Consider the following 23,318-nt stretch of genomic DNA (forward strand, 5'->3'; position numbering starts at 1 on the left):
ATTTTATTTAATATGATGTCCATTTTAGTCATTTGTATTCTTGCAGTAGTTTAAGAGTAAGATTTACTAAATATATATGACTGTTTTTAAAACTTATAACACTTTTACAAATAAATTTTATCAAATATTTAACTGATCCTCTGCACAGCTACTAACTTTTAAAAGTTACAATATTATCAAATTGGCCCTAAAGTGTTTATCCTTAGTTTTTTACTAACTTCTTCTTAAGCTTTTTTTTTTTTTGGCATAATTTTACTTTTTTTATTGCATCATTCAATAAATGAATTAATGAGCCTAAACCTGTATTTGATTAATATATTTAACGAATCAAATTGAATTTCACTCATTTATTAAATAAATTAAGATTTAAGTCATTCCAAACGTAAATCCATTGAATTGGAATAAAATCAAATTGAATTGAAATAAACGAATCGTGAGCAGATTGCAATTCCTAGTTCTACAAGGGGTCTTTAAAAGCGTAATCATTAATAAGTTGGTCATTATGATCAATTCTGTTACTTATATTGGGCTGGGCCGGTCCAAATGAAAAACCTGGCCTCAAATGAATTCTCTTACCGCCTCGCACTCTATTAATAAAAACAGCGCCTTTGCTCTCTGCCCAATTCGCAGTCTTCTCATCTTCTGTTTCTTTGCAGTCAGTGAATTTATCTCATTAGGGCTAGGGTTTTGCTCACAAAATTCTCCCATATGGATTCTATTAAGAAACGCAAGATAGATGAAAACGGCGCCGTTTTGTCCGACCTTGAGTCTCCCAATAGACTGACCCAGCAAGACGCCCGCAAAATCGTCGAACGCTTAACCAGCGATCAACTCCTCGACGTCCTCTCCTCCGCTGTCGCCCGCCACGACGACGTTCTTGAATCCGTCCGATCTATCGCCGACGCGGACCCCACCCAGCGCAAGCTATTTATCCGCGGCCTTGGCTGGGACACCACCACCGAGGGCCTCCGCTCCATATTCTCCGCCTACGGTGAGCTCGAAGAGGCCGTCGTCATCCTCGATAAAGCCACCGGTAAATCCAAAGGTTATGGCTTTATCACTTTTAAACACATCGACGGTGCGATGTTGGCTTTGAAAGAGCCGAGTAAGAAGATAGATGGGCGCGTGACGGTCACGAATCTTGCGGTGGCTGGGAATTCGGGGAATAGTACTAATAACCCGGTTGATGTGTCGTTGAGGAAGATATTTGTCGGGAATGTGCCGAACGACATGTCGGCTGATAAATTGCTAGCGCATTTCGCTTGTTATGGGGAAATTGAAGAGGGCCCGTTGGGTTTTGATAAGCAAACGGGAAAGCCTAAAGGGTTCGCTTTGTTTGTTTATAAGACTGCAGAGGGAGCTCAAGCGGCTCTTGTGGATCCGATTAAGACGGTGGACGGTAAGCAATTGAATTGTAGACTAGCCGATAATAAAAAGGCTAAGCCAATGGGGCCTGATGGGGGAGGGCCTGGCAATGTTAGCATGAATCATGGTGATGGAATGGGAATGGTTCCGCCTTCTGCGGGTGGATCATATGGTGGGCCGGGTGGACATGGGTACCCGTTTTCTGGCCCTCCGCCATTGGGACATCATCTGAACTCATCATTAGGAGGGCCGGGTCAGGTACCATCTTCCATGGGTGGTGTTGGTGCTGGTGGGTATGGTGCTGGGTTGGGTGGGCCTTACGGTGGTTATGGAGGGCCTGGTTCTACAGGTTACGGTGGGCTGGGTGGTGCTGGTGGGGGTGCTGGAGCAGGCGGGGCACTAGGTGGTGCTGCTGGAGGATTGGGTGGGGGGTCCTCTTTGTACAGGTTGCCACCGAGTTCGGCTGGAATGCCATCTGGAGGGTATCCTGAGGCTGGGCATTACGGCTTGTCATCTACTTCGGCCGGTTATCCAAGTCAGCATCACCAGGCAGCAGGGACATCTCCAGTTCCTAGAGTTCCTCCGGGTGGAATGTACCCGAACGTGCCGCCTTACTATTGAGGTAGTCTTCCTTCATTATGTGTTTTCTCATTGATTAATGTGCTCATAGTTTTGGTGCTTTTATTATAATGGTTTTGGTAGAATGTATGGACCTGTTTTTCTGGTTTTGCTTGTTCATTGTTGTAGTAGTCTGTTTGCTGCTTAATTCATCTTATTGTATGCTAATTCCTTGTTAGCCCAGTTTTTTTTTTTTTTCATTTTTTTCTTTGATTTTGCTTTTTCCACATTTGGTATTTGATTGTTATCTTTGTAATCTATTTGTTCACGTGTTTATTCGATTCGTTTACTGTCTGTTGTTTTTGCACTTTTAACTAGCAAATACTGGGGTGATAACAGTGGGTAATCCAGAAGTATCCAGCCTTCTCTTGTTCTGTAATTAAATGTTTTCATTCTCTCGTTCTAATGACGTCATTGCATGTTTGTTGCAATGTGAATTTTATCTGTGGCACTCATACAATTCTTGTTTTCTGCTGCTGTGCCACCACTTCCATTGTGGTGTTCATATGTTATGGATATCAGGAGTCTGGGATGGTTTGCAATTATAGTCCTTTATAATTGATTTCCTCTAACAATGCAACACCTGATTAAACTAACATGCCTATACGATTAGTAATGCTGTTAACAATGTAAAAATAACCTATAAAGTTGATGATTTGTAACTGGTTCTTTCGCATTGTTATGTATCAAACCCAGTAGTGCTAAAGTCTGGTCTAAAGAAGCTCTTCTACTTGAAAGCAGCCCCATTATAATCTCAATGAGTTGCTCTGCCTTGTGATTAATTTTGATGTGCTCTAAAAAAGGTATCCTTATTTGCTTGTAGTTTCTTATTTTTTGCATCTCATGTTAAGCTCTGTTGCAGTATTAGTTTTTCTTAGTTTGTTTGGTTACTAGCTGTAGTTTTGTATGACCTTTGTTTTGTTGATGATGCGGAATGATGAATTGAGTTGTGAATGGGTGTTTGATTCAGGTGTATGACAGCTTGTTGGCGCAGATGCTTTTTGTGGTTCTGGTGATTTCGTAATGCAGACTATATGATTGTATTAGCTTTGCTTTTACGGCCACTTCTTCGCTTGATGTCTTGATCTGCACCTTTAAGATGTGGTTTATTTCTGAATGATGGTTTTCCAAATGACTGAGTTAGCCTAGTTTGTACTTATGACAGAACATATTTGCCATTTGGGCTTTTCAAGTACTAGTATAGCTCTTACAAGTATTCAGATCATATTTCCTTGTTTGGAGCGACTGTGTACGGTTGTTGCTGTAATTTATATTTTGTTAGGTTTTCTTTACATATTGCTTTACATGTGTTTTATCTCTTATCATTTTGATCTTTCTTAATGTTTTTAAGAGAAACCTCCTATAACATTTGCTTCTGCTACATTTATATTGTGTAAGAAATGCATGTACCTTATAATATATGATGTTTCAATAAAAGCTCGGGGAATTACTATCAAAGCATATTGTTGCATTTTAATTTCTTTTGGATAACAATGATGGAACGATTTGTTTGTCCATGACTGATATTCATCCCTCGTTGTAGGTGTTACTACAACTTGTGTATGCAAATAAAATCGCTGCAAAATGACAACCAATGCGCTAAACTAAATATCCAGAGAAGTAAATAAAATTTTCTGGTTTTGCAATCCCATATTTTCTTCACATACAAAGGCATCTTTGGATATTTAGTTTAGCTTGTGGTAACATTTTGCAGTTGTTATATTCATACATACAAGTTGTAGTAGCACCTGCAGGTTGCTGGTCGGTAATTCTCTTTGAATACATACATATATTGTTTTGAGTTGGACTGTGTCTTGTTGGTGGCTTCTAGAGGTCTTTTCGGTTATCTTTCTTTTCTCCACTGTCGGCTTTTCCAACCATAGTGGATTATTACTTGTGGTTGTTTGATTTCCTGTTCGTGAGAGCAGCTAAGATCGGTGATTCATTGATTGTTGCAAAGTTTGATATGCAACTGATGTTGGTGATGGTTGGGAAAATGTATATTTGGCTGTCATATTTCACCTGCCTTGCTAGAATATAGATGTGGACTGATTTGGGCTTCAGTTATAAGAAATGAAGTGTCATTGTCATAGTTTGAGATGTTTGATTTCATTCTCGTCGCCAACAGTATCAGCGTGTGTTCTGTATATGTGGTGATCCTTTGTTTGGGTAGGAAGATGGCTTCGTATTTACTTGAAATTATTGTAAATTGTTCGGTGGACTAGTGGACCTTTTTACTGGGATGAGAAGTTATGAAAGCAATTGGTGGTAGGCTGTCCTTGTACATATCTATTCACATGCTCGTGATGTTAATTTGTTTTCCTCCTTTAAATATGGGATTTCCATCTTTATTGCTGAACTATGAGATTTTACACTTCACCAAAATCCTTAATGGTGCCTCTGCCTCTGATTTTGATTATTCTGCCTGTGTTGGTAACTAGACCAATGTGGTTAATTTAGTCTTGAGGTTATGCATTCTGCGTGCTGTTGGTTCTTTCTCCCAGATTTTTTCCTTTGCTGATTTTCTGCTTGCGTCAGTGAGCTAGACCGTCATGGTTAATTTAATTTTTGAGGTTATTATGCGTTCTTCTTTCTTTGGGTTCCTTTCCCCAAATTGTCTGGACAGTTGAATTCTACACTCTCCATAACTTTGTTAAGAAAGGCTCCAAGATTCAGGAAATCTTTCTACTCTGCTGTGTTATTGGTGTTTTACCAGGATTTATATGAAATCTGCGTAGTTGTCATGATACTGGTGCTGTGCAGTTATGTGATATTTCTTGGAAGTGCTGCCAGATAGCTGTTGACCTCAATTTAAATGAATGTTGGCGTGTAATGCTACCTCTGTGAGAAGTCATCTTTTCAATAATCATTGCTAGAAAAATATGCAATATCATTTCTAAAGCACTTTTCTAAGCAATGTTTAGTTCAAGAAGTCTCTTTAACTCCTGGAATTTGCTCAATTTTGTTAAAATATGTATGGGTTCTAAAGTTAGTTGTGACTTAGAATGTTTAAACTTTATGAGACTAAACCATTTGATTGCATTGGTGATTGGTTGTAATGCAAGAAAGTTGACATGCACAAGTCCTGTTGAGCTGTCTGGAAATGTTGCGCTAAGGTTTCTATTCTTGAATGCGCCCAAGTTCATGCATCTCATGGTTGTTTATTGAGTTTCAAGATGATTCTTTAATAGATTCCTGTTTGGTTACCAAGAAACTGGTGTGTTTTGTGGACGCTTTCAATTACTTGAGCTGCTCTGAACTAACTACTGTGGATTCATTTTTCTTTTCTACCATTTCCTTTTGTCAAAACGCTGTTGTTGGGGTGGTGGAACATGTGATGATGAGTTGAGGCAATGCTTCCTAATGCTTCCCCATACAAACGAGGTTGATCGTTCACCACGTACAAGCTTAGCAGAAAAAGGTTAATGGCTGCTGTTGCTATCACCATCGAACAATCGGCTTCAGGATTGCCACTGGGTGAGGTTGTACGTAGATAAATTCTTTGTACGAGGACGTGGCCCCAGCCTTTTTTAGTGTTTGGTTTTCGTGTGTATTTACGACATGGTGGGTTCTTAAAACCTACCTCTGTGTTTGGAATAAATACTCGGAAAAAGCTTAATAAAAATTGAGAACTCCTTTGAATGATTTCCTAAGTCTGGTATCGTCTGTTTTTAAGTCTCTGAACTAGCTTTGAATTATAACAAATGTTACCATTTTCCCGTGGCTTTTCATAAAAATCTTTTTAAATATGAATGATCGACCAAATTAAAAACTTTAAATGTATAGACTCCAGCTCCGTTGACACAGTTTTGTCCGATGAAGACAACAGACCCATCTTTTTAATTTAGCCGAATCACAACTTAATGAGTTGAGCACGTGCTTTATATTTTTTTATTTTTCACATAATAGATTTTGCCACCTCAAGTAGATGATCATGAATTTATCAATTTAGAATAAATGATAAATGATAATTTTGTTGAAGTTAGGTAAAGTGGTTATTTACTAAGAGAGTAGCGTGGTCAATTATTTGATAGGAATTGATTCCACCCGTTCCATTCGCAATCTGAAAGAGATAATTACAACAATTAGTACAAAGTTAGTACAGCACTCATCGTTTTGGGTTGCTCTTAAAACTTAAATAAGACAAATCACCGTCCCACTCCCTCGTCTCCCTCTCTCTTGTCTCGCCTGTTCTAAATGCAAATCAACCTTGTCCACTCTCTCTTCTCGCCCGCACGGAGAAGCCTAGCAACCGTGAATTGTCTTAATGAGCATTGTCGATGCTCATGGTAATCCCCTTTGAAAGAATTGAATAATCTCTTTATTGATACTTTATTTTTTGCAATCAAAGCTGATACACATAAGTTTGCAAATAATGCTATTCGAAATTGATATAAGCAATGGGTCGTGTTTCTTTGTAATTTGTAGTATATTTAACTTGAATGGCTCTCTCTGTTTAGCAATCCTTTGTTGTTTCCAGTTAATATGAAATATATTCATTCTGTACAAATGAAGAATATGAAAAAAGCCACTTAAGTTGGTGAGTTGGAGATCCATACTCAACCTCATAAACACATAAAATTCTATGGAAAGCTGTCAATAAAGGATTGACCAAAAAAAAAAAAAAAATAGATTTCTAAATTAAAATTATCTTGATTCATTCCACTACAAGGGATTGTCGAAGTATTTGACTATTCACAACTCTTATGGCGGATGGGTAACATACAAAGACTAGGGAAGCCTACAAAAAGTTTGGAGATTACATTAGATACTATGTATCTTACAAATAAGTATGAAATACAATTTACTTCTTTTGTGAGAGTTAATTATCATGGTCATTCTATATTATTAGGATATAAATTGATTTCACATTACGTTATTTTGGATGTGGCTATCATGCATGTTTAATTATGTAGATTGATTTCACATTACGTTATTTTGGATGTGGTTATCATGCATGTTTAATTATACTCCCATTGGAATCATTACAGATGAAGACAGAGCAATAAAAATGGCATTGATCATGTTTTCCTTAATAGTCGATATTGGTGGTGTTTGTAGCATATACTTAAGAAGATTCCAACCAATTTAGGGGGTTATAAATAATATTATGACATTAATGATATGCTGTATTGTGCCATTATCATTCATAGAGCCTTATAAAATTAGAGGAAACTTGGCATCACATGGTAAGTGGAATATGATTTGGTTGATAATGAATGGTTTGGTTGATAATGAATGGTTAAACGACTCTGACAATGAGAGAGATTATTGGGTTTCATGTTTTCTAAATAACAGTTTTTGGACAATGGCAATGAGAGTAGGGATGGCAAAATCCCGGGCCAAGTCCGGGTATCGCAATGATCGGACCCGACCCGACCCGGATACATAGATGCCCGGGCCGGGTTGTGCCAGGCTTTAATCCGGGTACCCGGAGTTTATATTTTTTAATATTATATGTATATATATTTTTATTTTTTTTGGTAATTTTATATGTTTTAAATTTATTTTAATAAAATTTGACATGAAAATATGAACTTTAAGTGTTTAAAACTTTATATATGTGTAATAAATGAGTCAAATAAATATAAATATTTAAAATAATATATATTTTATAATTTTTTTAATAAAATCCGGGTTTCGGATTTATCAAGTTATGCCCAAGATCGGCCCGGCTTCATACCCGACCCAAAACGCCCGGGTGCGGTCTGGGTCCGGACCGAACGGGTATTTTTGCCACACCCTAAATGAGAGTATGAATGTTTTTCTTTTTTTTCATTTTTCCTTTTTCCTTGGTCCTAATGCATTTCATATCGATATATTCTATTTTTTTTTTATTTTAGTTTTGTCATTTATTAGAAAAACATGTAGTTATATTTTTTATTAGTTTTGTTATGTATTATAAAATTATTTAGGCAGGAATTGAATTTTAATTCTAAATAAAATATTTAGGCGGGAATTAAAATTTATTATAAATTTTAGTACCTTTTTTTAAATAATTATTTTTTATTTCACAATATACATTTATAATTCAATAATAGAACAATTATTGCTAAAAATCTTAATATGAACAAAATAAAAAAAAAACCATAATTGCAACTATTTTTTTTAAAATTTATTATACAAACTTTCCTAGCCAAAATAAACACCGAAGTAAATTTCTAACATTTTCACTTTTAAGTTTTCAACAATGCAATGAACTAAAAAAAAATGGCATCGTATAATGGTGACCTATGATTGCTGCTACTCCATGCTCGCTGATCCCATTTAATATTTTCTTTTCCTCTCTTGAGTACTCTGAATACTCTTTTCCATTAGTCCTGCTGATGGAATAAACCTAATTGATGAGATGATGATTTCGCTACCATTACTAGTGCCGCATGCAAATGCTAAGAATAACTAAGTATGACATATACATGCACCAACACGATAAAGCATATATAAATATACAAGGGTTCTGAGTAAGGAGTATAATTATCTAAAACCTTATCATAATTATAGTTACTACAAAACAAGTCAAAGGAAATTTCAGGTCTTGAAACACTATTTGCTAACCCTTAGAAATGATATAGAAAATAAGATAAGCTATTTGGGATAATCTACCACTAGTTAGAGCTAAAACAATAAATAATTACCCGTTTACACAGTCTCAGCTCTTTTTTCAAGTAAATTATACACGTTACTGCACAGAATAAAAAAGGCAATAGTCTAACAGAGAAAGTCGGAATGCACCATATTAGCGCAAGTGAACAAACTCATAAGCAAATACATTAATTAAACTTAACAAAGTAAATGTGAGCACATGCACTCGCGCGCCTCTAATTAAAGAGTAATTTTCTTCAGTAAAGAAAATTGCATTCAGCTACAATTATACATTAGCATCCACTTTGCATAGCCTTCGAAACTAATGCAACTATGACTTTCAAAACCCGACTTTTTAGATTTCTATCTCTCATTCTTAAAAGTTCCAGATTTATTTCTTCGTTTAAAAAGAAAAAAAAATCGTTTTGTTAGTTATCTAATTCATAGCCTTTCAAATTTAAGATAAGTCTTTGAAAAGAACACTATCACATTTTCCTCTATTCTTTTAAATTAAAAGAACACTAAAACTTTTAATTATCTATACTTTTCAAAATTTAAAATGCAGAAACTAAAGAACATATATTTTCAAAAGACTTAAGCAGTATAAAGAAAAGAGATAATTTTTCTTTAAAAAAAAAAAAAGAAGAGAGACCTGCCCCCGGATAGAAAGTTTGAGAATATCAAACAAACCCATTAGATAATAATAAGTCCATAGAGTTTAGTTAGCAAAAGAAAAATAAATGAGAGAAATTTGTGAATCATAATATCACTTACTTATCAAGATTGGAAAGACACTGTTAATCAAACCATTTTCGATTGAAATGTCTAGAAACGGATAGCTCTTTTCTAACATTTTGTCTCCAACTCATGAAAAAAAAAATGAAACATAGTCCGTCGATACAATCAAACAACTCCCCAAGTACTCAAAACTAAACTCACAAACGACATTAAATTACTTGAGGGGTTCCAAATTGATTAAAACAAAAAAAGAAAAAGAATGACAATATCATATATAAATGTATTATGCCCACAAACATACACTAATTAACAGATTCATTTTATGTGACAAACATAAAAACATGAAAAAATAAATAATACAGATTAAAATAAACATAATTCATGTTCTATGAAACATGCCAAAATAAACAAGATTTCAAAATAGATCTAAAATAAAACATATCCATACAAATCCACAAACAAAACAACATGATCTTATTAATTCCACGCAAATCCTAAAAAATTAGGCTTCACTTTAACATAAATTTTTTATATCATTACTTTATAAGTCAGTTAATTGCAATTGTCTTCTTAACAGTTTTAACTACTATATATACACACACATACACACACCTATATAGTAAACTTTTTATAATTGATATTGGTATTTGTGTTTGGTTTAATGAAACTCTACTTAAAAATATATATATGTATAATGTACTTAGAATTCAGAAGAATTATGAACAGCTACGACGAATACCTTGAGATGGCGTAAAAGCTCGAATCAACAGCTAGGATTCCGCATCTTTCATTATGAAACCTCGCCATAAAAACGCCATGAGATCGAGCCGTGTCTTCAAGCTAGGGTTTCATTCTTATTTCTTTCAGTGACTTCTCCTCTCACGGCAGCCACCTCCATCCCAGAAAAATCTGGGAGAGAAAACAGGTCGGGTATATACACCCAAATCCAAGAAAAATCTACTCCAAGAGTTCAAAAATGTATTCATATGATCCCACAAGAAATTGCTAAGAGTTAACATCATCCCATTTACTATTCTATCAAGCTGTAGTGGATGCTAATAAAAAAAAAAAGGCAAAAGAAATCTCGCCCCTCGATAAAGGCTTAAGTCATCGTCGATCTAATTACTAAATTCACCACTGACTTCGGAGGATGATAGGATTGAGGTTAGGTTCGAGCTTAATTAGAATGAATATTATTTTTCCCAACAATATATTGAAGTACACTTTATAGAAGCAAAAAAGGAGCAGATTCTGATAGATGAGGACTCCCTAGTAGAAAGCTTAGCCAAGATGGCCTATAAGAGGAGATAGTCTTTCCTAGAACGTCTTTATTAATAAGATCTGTGAGCTCAGCATCTCTAAGGATCAAGCCTAAGAGATTAATTCAATGATAACTGGGGAATCATGGATGAACACTGTTGTAGAGTATTTACAAAATGAGACCTTCCCAAAAGATAAGATTAAAGATCTGAAGCTCAAGTACAGAATATTTGGGTATAACTGACCAGTTACCAAAGGTAGACTGTACCTATGAGGACTATCTACTCCAAATCTGAAATGCTTGGGTTCAACCTGAGTCGATTATTTGTGAGTTTTAAGAGGCACAAGGGAGCATTCTCTTTGGTGTACAAGGCCCTAGAGCAAGGATACGTCTAGCTCATAATGCAGACAAATTTAAAAATGTAAAAAATTCTCCAAAATACTTGGGCAACCCATTGAGATAGTCCAACAAAGTCCTTCGCCAATCCCTGTATGGGGATGAACCATGCATATATTTTAATCAAGTAAAAGAAGGTCGAACACTATGTGAGCATTTCATGATTCTAAACTCCTTGGAAAAACACTCATCAATCTCATACTCTTACCAAGAAAGATTGAAAATTGACTTTCCAAAGCAGCACGACTACTTCCCACTCTCGATAGGAAAGATCAGTGAATGATCTCTTGGAGAGACGCAGTTAGCTCCTATCTCCTGCTACGGTTTGGAAGGATCGGCAACTAACCCTCTGGAGAAGTGCATTAAGCTAAGGGTTGGGAGACAAGATTATAAAACCCCGTAAAGGTTTATCCCAAATAGTTCTGATGGAGAATCTCACTTTTAAGGGATTCACCTATAACACCTTAAGGATTCAAATTCAACCCTAAAACATCCTGAGTAAGAATCTCTCGTGGGCTCAAACCCAAAGAGTTCTGATAAAGAACTCTGAAAAGTTCTGGGGAAGAACCATCTTGAGAGTTTAATACCGAAGAATTCTTAGAAAGAATCTCATCCTTGGGGGATCAACGTTATTTAAACCCAAAACGGTCTGAAAAAGAACCTCGCTTGAGTGTTCATTCGAGAGATATTTAAGGAATAACCTTACTCGTAGGAGACTACTTACAACACCTCTTGAGGATCAACCCTAAAGAGTTCGGAGGAAGATCCTTACTCTTGGAGGATTCACCGATAATACCCATGGTTTACCAATAAAAGCTAAGTCTGGTTCAATCCTAATGAGTTCAATTGACCATTCTCTAAAGATCACTAAGTTAGGGGACAACCTAACATATATTCATCCCAAGAATAAATCATCAAGTGTAAAGGACCGCCTCGCTCGCGTTCATCGCAAGAAAAGATTGCTAATTGTAGGGGATTGACTTACAAGCATTCATCCTCAAGTATAGGGGAATTGGCCCACATGCCTTAATCCCAAGAATGGATCACCAAGTGTAGAAAATCATCCCATACACGTTTGTTCCAAAAAGGTCCACTAAGTTGTGTTCACTTTATATTCTAAAAATATCTGGATCTATCACAATAATGTTTATGTTAATTGTCCAGATGTGAGAATATTATTGTAAGAGTGTTCTTCATTTTAGATAACGAAACCATTCCATTACTATCAACCCAAAGAAATACAACCTCTTTGAGATATACGGTTTATGCCGAAAAGGTACGAAGTTGGACTAATTTGGAAACATTGGGCAATTTATTCGAAAAGTAAAGTTTTAATTACTTTATTTTCTCAAAGGCTATGAATGTACAAATGTTGAAATTGAGCTTGATTTATTCTTTGTTGTGCTTAAAACTTAGTTTTAAAATTTTTTTGCAAGCACACGAATATATTGAAGTATAGATTTGCGGAGAACAAGTTCGACCTACAGGGATTATCTATTATAATGGGGAAAAATAAATTAAACCTATATCAATTTAATTCTAGTTAACCAAGATTGTTTTAAGGATGGAAATCATATTAAACTTAACATGAAAGTAAATAAAAGTGAGCGGAAAATTCAAGATTGATAAAATACTAAGCCATTGGAATCCATCATTATTAATTTCATAAATCCTAATTATTTATCTATTAAATCCCAAAAATTAGAGTAACAATCAAGAAATCAATCTATTGTTTATATAATATTTTTCATTAATGCGCATGTGAAATTTCTAAAGTAAATTCTCTTTTACTTTACAAGTATTAATATTAAGTGTATTTGTTTTGAAAAATATAAAACCAAAGGGCTAGTAATTAAAATTACCAAGCCAAGTATAGATTTATTAAAAATTATTTCTAACTACCAAGAATACATGATATTAATGATAAAAAGAGTTTCAGTTTTATAAATCATGTGAAGCTAGAATCATAAATATGAAAATGGTAAATGAGAGATTAATAAATAAAAATTGGAATTTATTATATTATAAACATAAATAAAACAAAAAATGCACATTTAATAAACATTAAAAATTTCTATTTTGCACTTACAATGTTGAAAATACTAACTTTGTCACATTTACAAATCCATGGTCTATTTTCTAAAATCCTTGCAGAAGGGATGATGCTAAGTGAAACTTTTCAAGTGGCTGCAATTATTGAAAAATTGCCTCCTACTTGGAAAGATTTCAAGAGTTATTTGAAGTATAAACGTAAGGAAATGAATATTGAAAGGCTGGTTGTTAAGCTCTGAATTGAGGAAGATAACATAAATGCAAAAAAAAATAGGGGATATTTCTGTGACTAAGGCAAATGTTGTTGAACATGGGCCTAAAAATAAGAAAAATAAGAAAAATAAAAAATTGGGAAAGAAAGAAGCAATCTCCAAGAAACAAACAAAGTTTCAAGGAAAGTGTTTTAACTGTGACAAGATGGGTCACAAGGCTTCAGATTGCAGATTGCATAAAAAGAAGCGAGAGGCAAATGTGGTGGAAAACATCACTCAACATGTTTAAGGCATAAACCTCTCTGCAGTGGTTTCAGAAGTGAATCTGGTTAGGTCTAATCTGAGAGAATGGTGGATTGATACGGGAGCAACCAGACATGTTTGCTCGGACAGAGTGTTGTTCACTTCATTTGAAGCAGTTAGCAATGGAGACAAGCTATTCATAGGGAATTCTGCTACGTCTGAGATTTAGGGTCAACGAAAGGTGATTCTGAAGATGACTTCTAGAAAAGAGCTGACTCTGATCGATGTACTTTATGTGTTAGAAATTTGAAAGAACTTGGTGTCTGGATCACGGTTGAACAAACATGGTTTCCAAATGGTGTTTAAGTCAGATATTGTAGTTTTGTCAAAGAATAGGAGGTATGTGGGAAAGGGTTATGTTAATGATGGGCTATTTAAGCTCAATGTAATGACTCTGAAACCAAAAATTAATAATGAAGCTAATTCTTCTGCTTATTTGCTTGAGTCTTCTAATCTTTGGCATGGTAGATTAAGACATGTTAATTTTAATTCATTGCGTAAATTAATTAACATGAAGCATATTCTCAATTTTCAAATTGATTTGAAATATAAGTGTGAAACTTGTGTTGAGGCAAAACTAACTGGGTCATCTTTCCAAACAATTAAAAGAAACATTGAACCACTTGATTTAATACATAGTGATATTTATGATTTTAAATCCATTCAAACAAGAGGTAGTAATAAACATTTTATTACCTTTATTGACGATTGCACAAAATATTGATATATATACTTGTTGAAAAGTAAAGATAAAGCTTTAGAAAAGTTTATTCTCTACAAAAATGAAGTTGAGAATCAACTTAATAAAAAAATGAAAGAATTAAGAAGTGACCACGGTGGTGAGTATGTTGTTCCGTTTGAGTCACTATGTGAACAAAGTGGAATCATACATCAAGTCACGGCTCCATATTCACCTCAATCTAATGGGATTGCGGAACGAAAGAATCGAACTTTAAAGGAAATGATGAATGCAATGTTGATAAGTTCTGGGTTATCCCAGAATATGTGGGGAAAAGTTGTTTTGTCAGCTAATTATTTATTAAATAAGATACCCCGAAAGTAAGAAGATAAAACTCTGTATGAGCTGTGGAAATGTAGAACACCTTCTTATAAATTCTTATGAGTGTGTGGGTGTCTTGCTAAAGTAGAGGTTTCTTCAAATAAAAAAGTGAAAATAAGACAAAAAACAGTTGACTGCACTTTCATTGGTTATGCACAGAACAGTAGTACTTATCGATTTCAGGTGCATGAGTCTAAAGTTTCAGATGTCCACAAAAATACAATAATAGAATCAAGAAATGCATCGTTTTTCGAACATATGTTTCCTTGCAATTCTAGAGTGGAATCGAAAGAACTACGACAACTTCATGAAACAATAACTGAAAACAGTCAAAATGAAGAAAATGATGAAGTTCCAGAGGAAGAAGAAAAACAAGAAGTTGAGATCAGATGTAGCAAAAGAGCTAGAATAGAAAAGTCTTTTGGTCCAGACTTTCTGACATATTTGCTAGAAAGTGAACCTCAAAGCTTCAAAGAAGTTGTAACTTCACCTAAAGGCGCTTTATGGAAAGAAATAATTAACAGTAAAGTTGAATCCATTTTACAAAATCATACCTGAGAGCTAGTAGATCTTCCTCCAGGATGTAAATCTTTGGGGTATAAGTGGATTTTCAAAAGGAAAATGAAAGCCAATGGATCAATCGATAAGTACAAGGCTAGACTTGTAATTAAAAGTTATAGGCAATAAGAAGGTCTTAATTACTTTGATACTTATTCTCCTGTTATGAGAATAAATTCCATTCGGATTGCAGCTTTGTGCAATCTCGAGATACATCAAATGGATGTAAAGACGGCTTTTCTAAATAGAAATTTAGATGAAGAAATCTACATGGAGCAGCCTGAAGGTTTTATAGCTCCAGGACAAGAAAAGAAAGTTTGTAAATTAGTAAAGTCATTATATGACTCGAAACAAGCACCAAAACAATGGCATGAAAAATTTGATCATATGATGATCAAAAGTGGATTTAAGATCAACGAGTGTGACAAATGTGTTTATGTCAAAGATACGGAAAATGGTTATGTCATTACATGTTTATATGTTGATGACATGCTCATTGTTGGGAGTGATGATAACATGATTAAATCTACCAAGAATATGTTGAAGTCTAAATTTGACATGAAAGACATGGGTCTTGCAGATGTTATTTTGAGAATTAAAATCTCAAGGGCTTTTAATGGATTTATTCTAAGCCAAACTCATTACATAGATAAAATTCTTGGGCAATTTAATAAAGATGATAATACCATGTCTAAAACTCCATTAGATACGAGTATACATCTATAAAAAAATAGAGGAGATGATATTTCTCAGGTAGAATACGCTAGAATAATAGGCAGTCTGATGTACTTAACAAACTATACCAGACCAGATCTAGCATATACAGTAAGTAAATTTAGTAGATATACGAGTAATCCAGGAACTGATCATTGGAAAGCTATTGTAAGAGTACTCAGATATCTTTGATACACTCGTAATTATGGACTGCACTATACTAGGTATCCAGAAGTATTAGAAGGATTTAGTGATGCTAACTGGATATCTGATGTAAAACATTAAAAATTCACTAGCCGCTATGTGTTTACACTAGCAGGTGCAGCTGTATCATGGAGGTCTTCTAAACAGACGGTAATTGCCAGATCTACAATTGAATCTGAATTCATTGCATAAGATAAATGTGGTAAAGAAGCAGAATGGCTACGCAACTTTTTAAAAGGTATTCCAAAGTGGCCAAAGCCTATGTCTACAATATGTATTCATTGCGATAGTCAATCAGCTATCTGTATGGCACAAAGCAATATGTATAATGGTAAATTTAGAGCTATACGTCGCAGACATAATACCATTAGACAACTTATTTCTATTGGAGTTATTTTTATTGATTATGTGAGGTCAAAGGAAAACATTACGGATCCGCTAACCAAATGATTAAACAGAGAGATAGTAGAAAAATCATCGAGGGGAATGAGATTAAAACCCATAGAATGATTAGTCAATAATGAAGGAAAACCCAACCTCGTTGACTGGAGATCCCAAGATATAGATTCAATGGGACAACCTAATTGTTAAAAACTAAAGTTGGATCACTGTGGGGGTCATTCTCTTAAGAGGATTACCTCATGGACCATTCCTATGATAAAACAGTGATGCCCGTGGGAAATAAGGTCGAGATAGGCTCTTAATGATTCTTATGTGTCGGAAATCCGAGCAGAGTAATACAGGTTACTCTTAATTAAGATATCACTTATGTGAGAAAGAAGTGGAGCTGCTTTAAAGGAAGCTGTTAGGGGTTCAGCTCTTAGAAACTCTTGCAGAACCAGGTAGATGTTCAAGGCTAAAACGAACATAACCATGAGAACTCAACAGTGTTATGAGAAATACATATGTATAGTATATGATCATTTACACTAACAGCAGAATAGTTTAAAGACATCGCGTCTACTAATCAGCCAGTAAAGTAAATATATTATCACAAGGGAAGGTTCAAAGGATAAAACCTACCTATCTTGTGCTAGGTATCGATCCAATAAACTCGATCATTAAGGTCAAAAATGGTTTTGATGTCAAAATTTAGCGGTTTTTCTGTTTTACTGCCAATTTTCATTCATGTGGGGGATTGTTGAAAAAATAGCATATCAATATGCTATTTTGAGGGCACATTTTGAGTGGGTCTCACTCAGCAAAAGTGGGAAATCTTGTGAAGTTTGAGTTCTACTCCATGAATACTTCGAAAGTGTATATTTATTTACTCAAAATGGTGCTTGGGTGAATGAGAAATTGTCTCTCAAAGTGCACCCTTGAAGTTGAAAATTTGAAAAGAAATGAGGTTTATCCCATAAGGAAAAAATAAGCCAATGGATTTGTGTTTATATATAGACACTTACCCATGCATGAACAAGAATTATAAGGATAAAAGCTCTCTCCACATGCGCGTGCGTGAGGGGGAGGGGGTGCGAATCCAAGACCGATTTGGTTGAACTCATGTGCGCCCACACATCCTGCGTATGCGAATGTCAGTCCAAAATCACCCAAGCTTGAATGGCATGTATTGAATTCATAAATTCAATACTATGATACTGTTACATCCTCACATGTGTATAAAAAGGCAGCTTCTGAAATTCTAGTTATGCAACCCAAGAGGGGAGTGAATTGGGATTCTAAAAATTATTCAATTCTAATATAAGAACTCAATGCAAAACTAAAACGAATTTAAAGTAATTAACAAATAAATTTATCACAATATAAAAAGATAAGGGAAAAGAGATTCAAACACGGGAATTTTTACGTGGTTCGGCCAACCCCGCCTACGTCCACTCCTCCAAGCTTTCTAGGCTTGAGGATTCCACTAAGCAAGCCTCCAAGGCTTCATATGCTTACACTTGACTTATAAGGTGTCGATAAACCTTTACAACAAGCGATTATCCCCAATTTCTTAACCCAAGTGTATCCCAACACTTACAATCACTCAATTTGATTTTAAAGAATGTTACAAAATAAATCTCTCTCACACAATATGTTTGATTACAAATGAAGATTCAAAATGTGAGTAAATGAGATGAAATCAAGAATTTAAGGCTCAATGAATGATGTATGCTCAAGACTTTGCTCAATAATAATTGTTGGAATCGTTAAATTTTGAATTTGATTGAGCTTATTTATAGTTGGAGCTGAAAAACTAGTCGTTATTGACTTTCTGCTCACTGTCAGATCGTCGTTAACTAGATGTCGGATCACCGTTTAACTGGTCAATATGACTGTTGGGCTGAATTTTCAAATTGTCGAATCGCCGTTATATAGATGTCGGATCATCGTTAGTGTCCAGAGACTAATCTTCTATTCTGTTCGATGTCAGCGAGCCATTATCAAGATGTCGGATCGAATTTTCTACAGTGACTGCTACAATGAACTATTTTTGTAAAATTACACTTGGTCCTAAAACTTTATAAAATTATACTATGGCCCAAAACTTTATAAAACTTGTCAAATATGTCTATTTTCAAGATTTTAAGCAATACTTGTTATTATCAAAATTCTTAAAGCTTTTTTTCAATTGAAACCATTATCATGAGAATAACCAAAAACATTTTCATAGAATATAAAGTCTTTATAAAGTGAGAATGATGATTTAAAAGTATATGAAAACTATTTTGAACTTTTAAAAAATTAATCAATCTTAATCAAGTTTGTTACCATCAAAATCAATAATAAAGAAATATTTATGTTAACAGCTTCCTCTTTTGTTTTCTACACACACAGAGCACTTAAAATTTTTTTTCCTCCTTCTTACCTCTTGTTTTCTAATCGAGTTTACCGTTGTTGTGGTTCGTCGGAATTATATGTCTGTGCTTGATGGATAATTTGTGCCCGTTGTATCCTGAGAAACAGTTACCAGCAAACCTAAAGCACTGCAATAGGCGGTAAATCTATTTTAAGAACATTGTGTTACAGGTCTCGGATTTATTTTCTTTGCTTCGTTTGATTTCCAGTTGCTATTTTTTGTTGTTGTTTAATTTCAGTTGCTGTCTTGCTACAGTTTAATTCTGTTGCCAATTAATTTCGTGTGATTAGCTACTGGTTTTATTTGTTAACTCACTGTTGTTATTTTTGTAACAGAAATTACTTATAGGTGGCATGCTAGTGCTCTTGAACCTATGACTTTTATATTTGGAGTGAATTACTTTTCCACTACCTTACTAACTTTTGTGATTAAATGCAAAACATATTTATATCTTGAATACCACAACTCAAATTTTTTTAATTTATCCCTATTTTTATCACAATTCCTAGGGATGGCAAAAAGAATTGGTTCTAGCTCAGATTCTCAAAGATCTGGAAGATCTGAATTTACAAAAATCTAAATTCGCATATTAAAAGATGTGGATTCGGATGCTAAATTGTAGAATTCATGTGGATTCAGATCTACATTATTTTCTAATTAAATTATTTATTAAATTAAAAGTAAATAAAATATATATAAGTTAAATGAAAAGACATAATAGAATTAATTAAAATATATATAAATGAAACTAAAGTGTGTGTGTGTGTATTGGGATCCCCATTATTTTATGTGGATTTGCATAGATTTAGATTTATATTATTATTGATATTTGATTTATGTCGTGATATTTTTGTTTGTGAATTTATGGTGTTGTATGTTATTTTAGGTATTAAATTGTTGATTGTTGAATAATGATTGGATTTTATTTGATGTTATTATGTAAATTGTTGAATTTTCAATTAAATTTTAAAATTTTGAATTTAAATTTATGCGGATCCGGATAGCTACTCGCAATCTGTGTAGATATTACCCTCATCCAGATCTATATATTTTTGTGGATCCATATATGAAAATAGCTATGCGGATCCGGATTCGGATACACCTACGTCCGGATCCGTATCCAGATTTTGCCATCCCTTTAATTTCCTATTTACATGCAATTATAAAATAACTACTAATTATAATTAATTATTAAATATAATTAATTAACAAATATAAGTTAAGAGTGATTAATATGTTATGAATATGCTCATATATTCTAAAAGATCAATGTTACACTGGAATCAAGTATAGATTTTAGACCAAATATAGAGTGGCAATGTTGATACAGAATAACTTAATACACTAATCAATCAAATAAGCTTAAACGTACCGAAATTCAGGAGGAAACTTGTGCACTTGGGACTTTCTACGCAACATTTTTTGGACCGCGGCCAATAGTTGGATTTAAGTTGATTTATAATTCTAATGTATTTCTGGATTTATATTGCTATTGTTAATGGTTGTAATGAAATATTGCTGTGTATTTTTAAAATAAAAAAATAAAAAAAAGAAATCGTAGCAGAATTGAAGTAGAAATGAACTAAAACAAACAATTTGGACAATAGCTGTGTTATTTACATAACCAATTAAAAAAAACAACAACAACAACAACAACGACAACTTCATTTACTTGACATTCTATGCATACAATAATACCAGTCAACATTTTCATTTGACAATTAGAGCTTTTATTTGCCAAAAACAAACACCTCAATACCAAACAAACATGCATGGTTGAAGTAAGCACATAGATGTGCGTTTTCATTTTCTTCGGGAGCTTACAAAGGCTGGTACTGTAGAATTGGTCTATTGCAGCACACAAGAACAATTAGCCGATTTAATGACTAAGCCACTCAAGCTGGATGTCTTCTTAAAGTTGCGTGCATCATTAGGAGTTTGCTCTGAAACTGATGTAAACTGATGCATTAGCATTCAGTTTAAGGGAGGAAATGTTGAGTTGATTTTGTTACTACTTAGTCAAAATAAAATTCCTATTGTTAAGGGTGACGTTATTTGTTGATTTTAGTCTTCCATGTCTTTAGGAGTCATTAAACAGGATTCCTGTTTTGTTGCTTGGTTCGTTATGTAAGGCTATTTAATAGCCAAAGTTATTCTCATTTAATACCAGTAAGAATTCTTCTATACTCTGTAGCTTTTAACATCGTCACCATTTTAAAGCTTATTAATTTATTTATTTTTTTATTAATAAAATATTTGAGATATTTTTAAATATCTTAATTGCATAAATAAATATTTTGAATAAGATTTGTTTAATCCTATTATATATATTTTATGTTATCATTATATGAATTCACAGAAGAAATAAATACATGTTATCTTATGATTAAATAAATTAAGTTCGCTGTTGATAAATAAAGTTGGACGCACTATTTATATTTAGACTAAAGTAAATTCATTAAATGATTTACCTTAATCATGTATGATTTTACTGATGTAGTTTGACTACATTGAACTAAATCACATATGTGATTTAATTAACCTTAAAATAATTGTCAAACTTATTAAATCTCATAACTATTGATTTTATTCCAATCTAAATCTTGAGGTAATTATAATTTCATATTTATGATTGTCATTTCATTTGAGTTACTAAGAGGCACGGCATACATTTATAGTCAAGATTACCCAGTATTTTGGTGGAATCAATTATGAGCAGTGAGATTATAAATTAATAATATAGAATTTGTACAATACATCTCTTGACGAGTTTTTGGTACTTGATCATAGAATTCTCTGGCCAGCGCATGTCAACATAATTAATATGTTAAAAATGATCATTAGAGAAAAGCTAGTAAGAGTCAAGGGACAAAATGTAAATAAATTGATTGAACAATTGAGATATCATTTTAATTAGCAATGTGGTAAAAATGATTGTTCAGTAAAGAAATCAATGTGGCATGGGTCGAATTATAATTCGAGATCACTATCCTAGATAGCACACAATTATGGAGGCTAATTCCAATTTTTTAGTGAAGCAGATTTGAAATTAAATAATTGGGCTAGTTTAATTTCAGGCTTAATTATTATAACCACTATTGTATGTACTCATATGATCCTCAGATTAGCTCATTTTAATTTACTACATTACTACTAGATTAATAAGTAAGATAACTAGTTATTTGGGTTAAAAGACTACATATATTATTTGGTGGAAAGCTTCATTTAATATGCTTGTTTATAAGGGTCTTGTGTTATTTTATAAGGCGGAGCCCCCTATAATAATAACAAGTAATGCCACTATTGTATGTACTCATATGGTCCTCATATTAGCTCATTTTAATTTACTGCATCACTACTAGATTAATAAGTAAGATAACTAGTTATTTGAGTTAAAAGACTACATATATTATTTGGTGGAAAGCTTCATTTAATAAGCTTGTGTATAAGGGCGGAGCCCCTTATAACAAGAACAAGTAATGCCACTTTTGGTTTCATCTTTTTTAATTTAAATTAAATTTGATTTAATAGAATTAAAAATAGAAGAAGAAAATAAGAAGTCTAGGGTTTCCATCAAACAAAGATATAAAAAAGTTTGTTTGATTTACCAATAAAATATAGAAGAGTCACAATATACAAATTAAAGGAAAAAAGAGTTTTTCTCTTTAACTCTGAGAGAAAAATTTTCTCTTACTAATTGTTTTCAACGATGATAAAGGCGCCCACACGTAAAGATGCAAATCAAACTTAAGTCATAAGTTGGAAGATGGTTGGAAATAGATCGTGATATAACAAGATTGGTGGTGACAGATCGTAATTTGTGAGCCAAATTACTTCTATAAAAAAGTAAATGTATGATTTATCGATTATAGTAATTTTATATATTGTATGAGAATTCCGATCCAAAGTATTTTTAACCAACAGTAACAAGTGCCTTAATCTAATAAGTGATATTAGAGTCAAGTGGTATTAGAGTCTGGTTACAAATTTAATAGGTGGGCTAGTATCATATCAATCGGTCAGTGTGTGCTAGCGTCGTAGTGTCAGAGGTTGAGTATGGCCCAGTTAACTAGTGGAGTGGACATGCACTATATCAACTAACAGTTATGTCGAAATGTCAGTGAGTCCCAGCGTATCACTAAGGAGGAGATTGTTTGCCTTATAAGGGGAAGGGGAGGTTTGGATATAATCACTACCCCTGGGACTACATATAAATTAAGTTAAATGATTTAATATCCATTCTCTAATCACTGTTTAATTTTCAGAAGAATATAACAACCTTTACTTCAAAATTCTTTAAAATTCCATACATAAGTGTGATGGGTGACTTGCTAGAAAGTTATAATTAGGCAGCTTTTGTGCTAAAAATATCCTTTGCCTTTTTTTAGATAGATAACTACAAACAAAATAAAAGCTCTCAATTTTCTAAACTCTTTGTTTAGACATATATCTAAA

At 33.7% G+C, this 23,318-nt stretch overlaps 1 protein-coding gene across 1 annotated transcript; it reads left to right on the forward strand.

Annotated features, from left to right (window-relative positions):
- The first annotated feature begins 610 nt into the window (after window positions 1–610).
- On the forward strand, window positions 611–5,628 carry LOC18053896 (UBP1-associated protein 2C). The gene is made up of 2 exons (XM_006451665.2): window positions 611–1,987; window positions 2,954–5,628. Exon 1 carries the CDS (start codon window positions 709–711, stop codon window positions 1,984–1,986), a length of 1,278 nt encoding a protein of 425 aa, XP_006451728.1. The 5' UTR covers window positions 611–708; the 3' UTR covers window position 1,987; window positions 2,954–5,628.
- Window positions 5,629–23,318: the final 17,690 nt, after the last annotated feature.

The sequence above is a fragment of the Citrus clementina genome, unplaced genomic scaffold, assembly GCF_000493195.1.
Source record: "Citrus clementina cultivar Clemenules unplaced genomic scaffold, Citrus_clementina_v1.0 scaffold_1, whole genome shotgun sequence".
Taxonomy (NCBI): domain Eukaryota; kingdom Viridiplantae; phylum Streptophyta; class Magnoliopsida; order Sapindales; family Rutaceae; genus Citrus; species Citrus x clementina.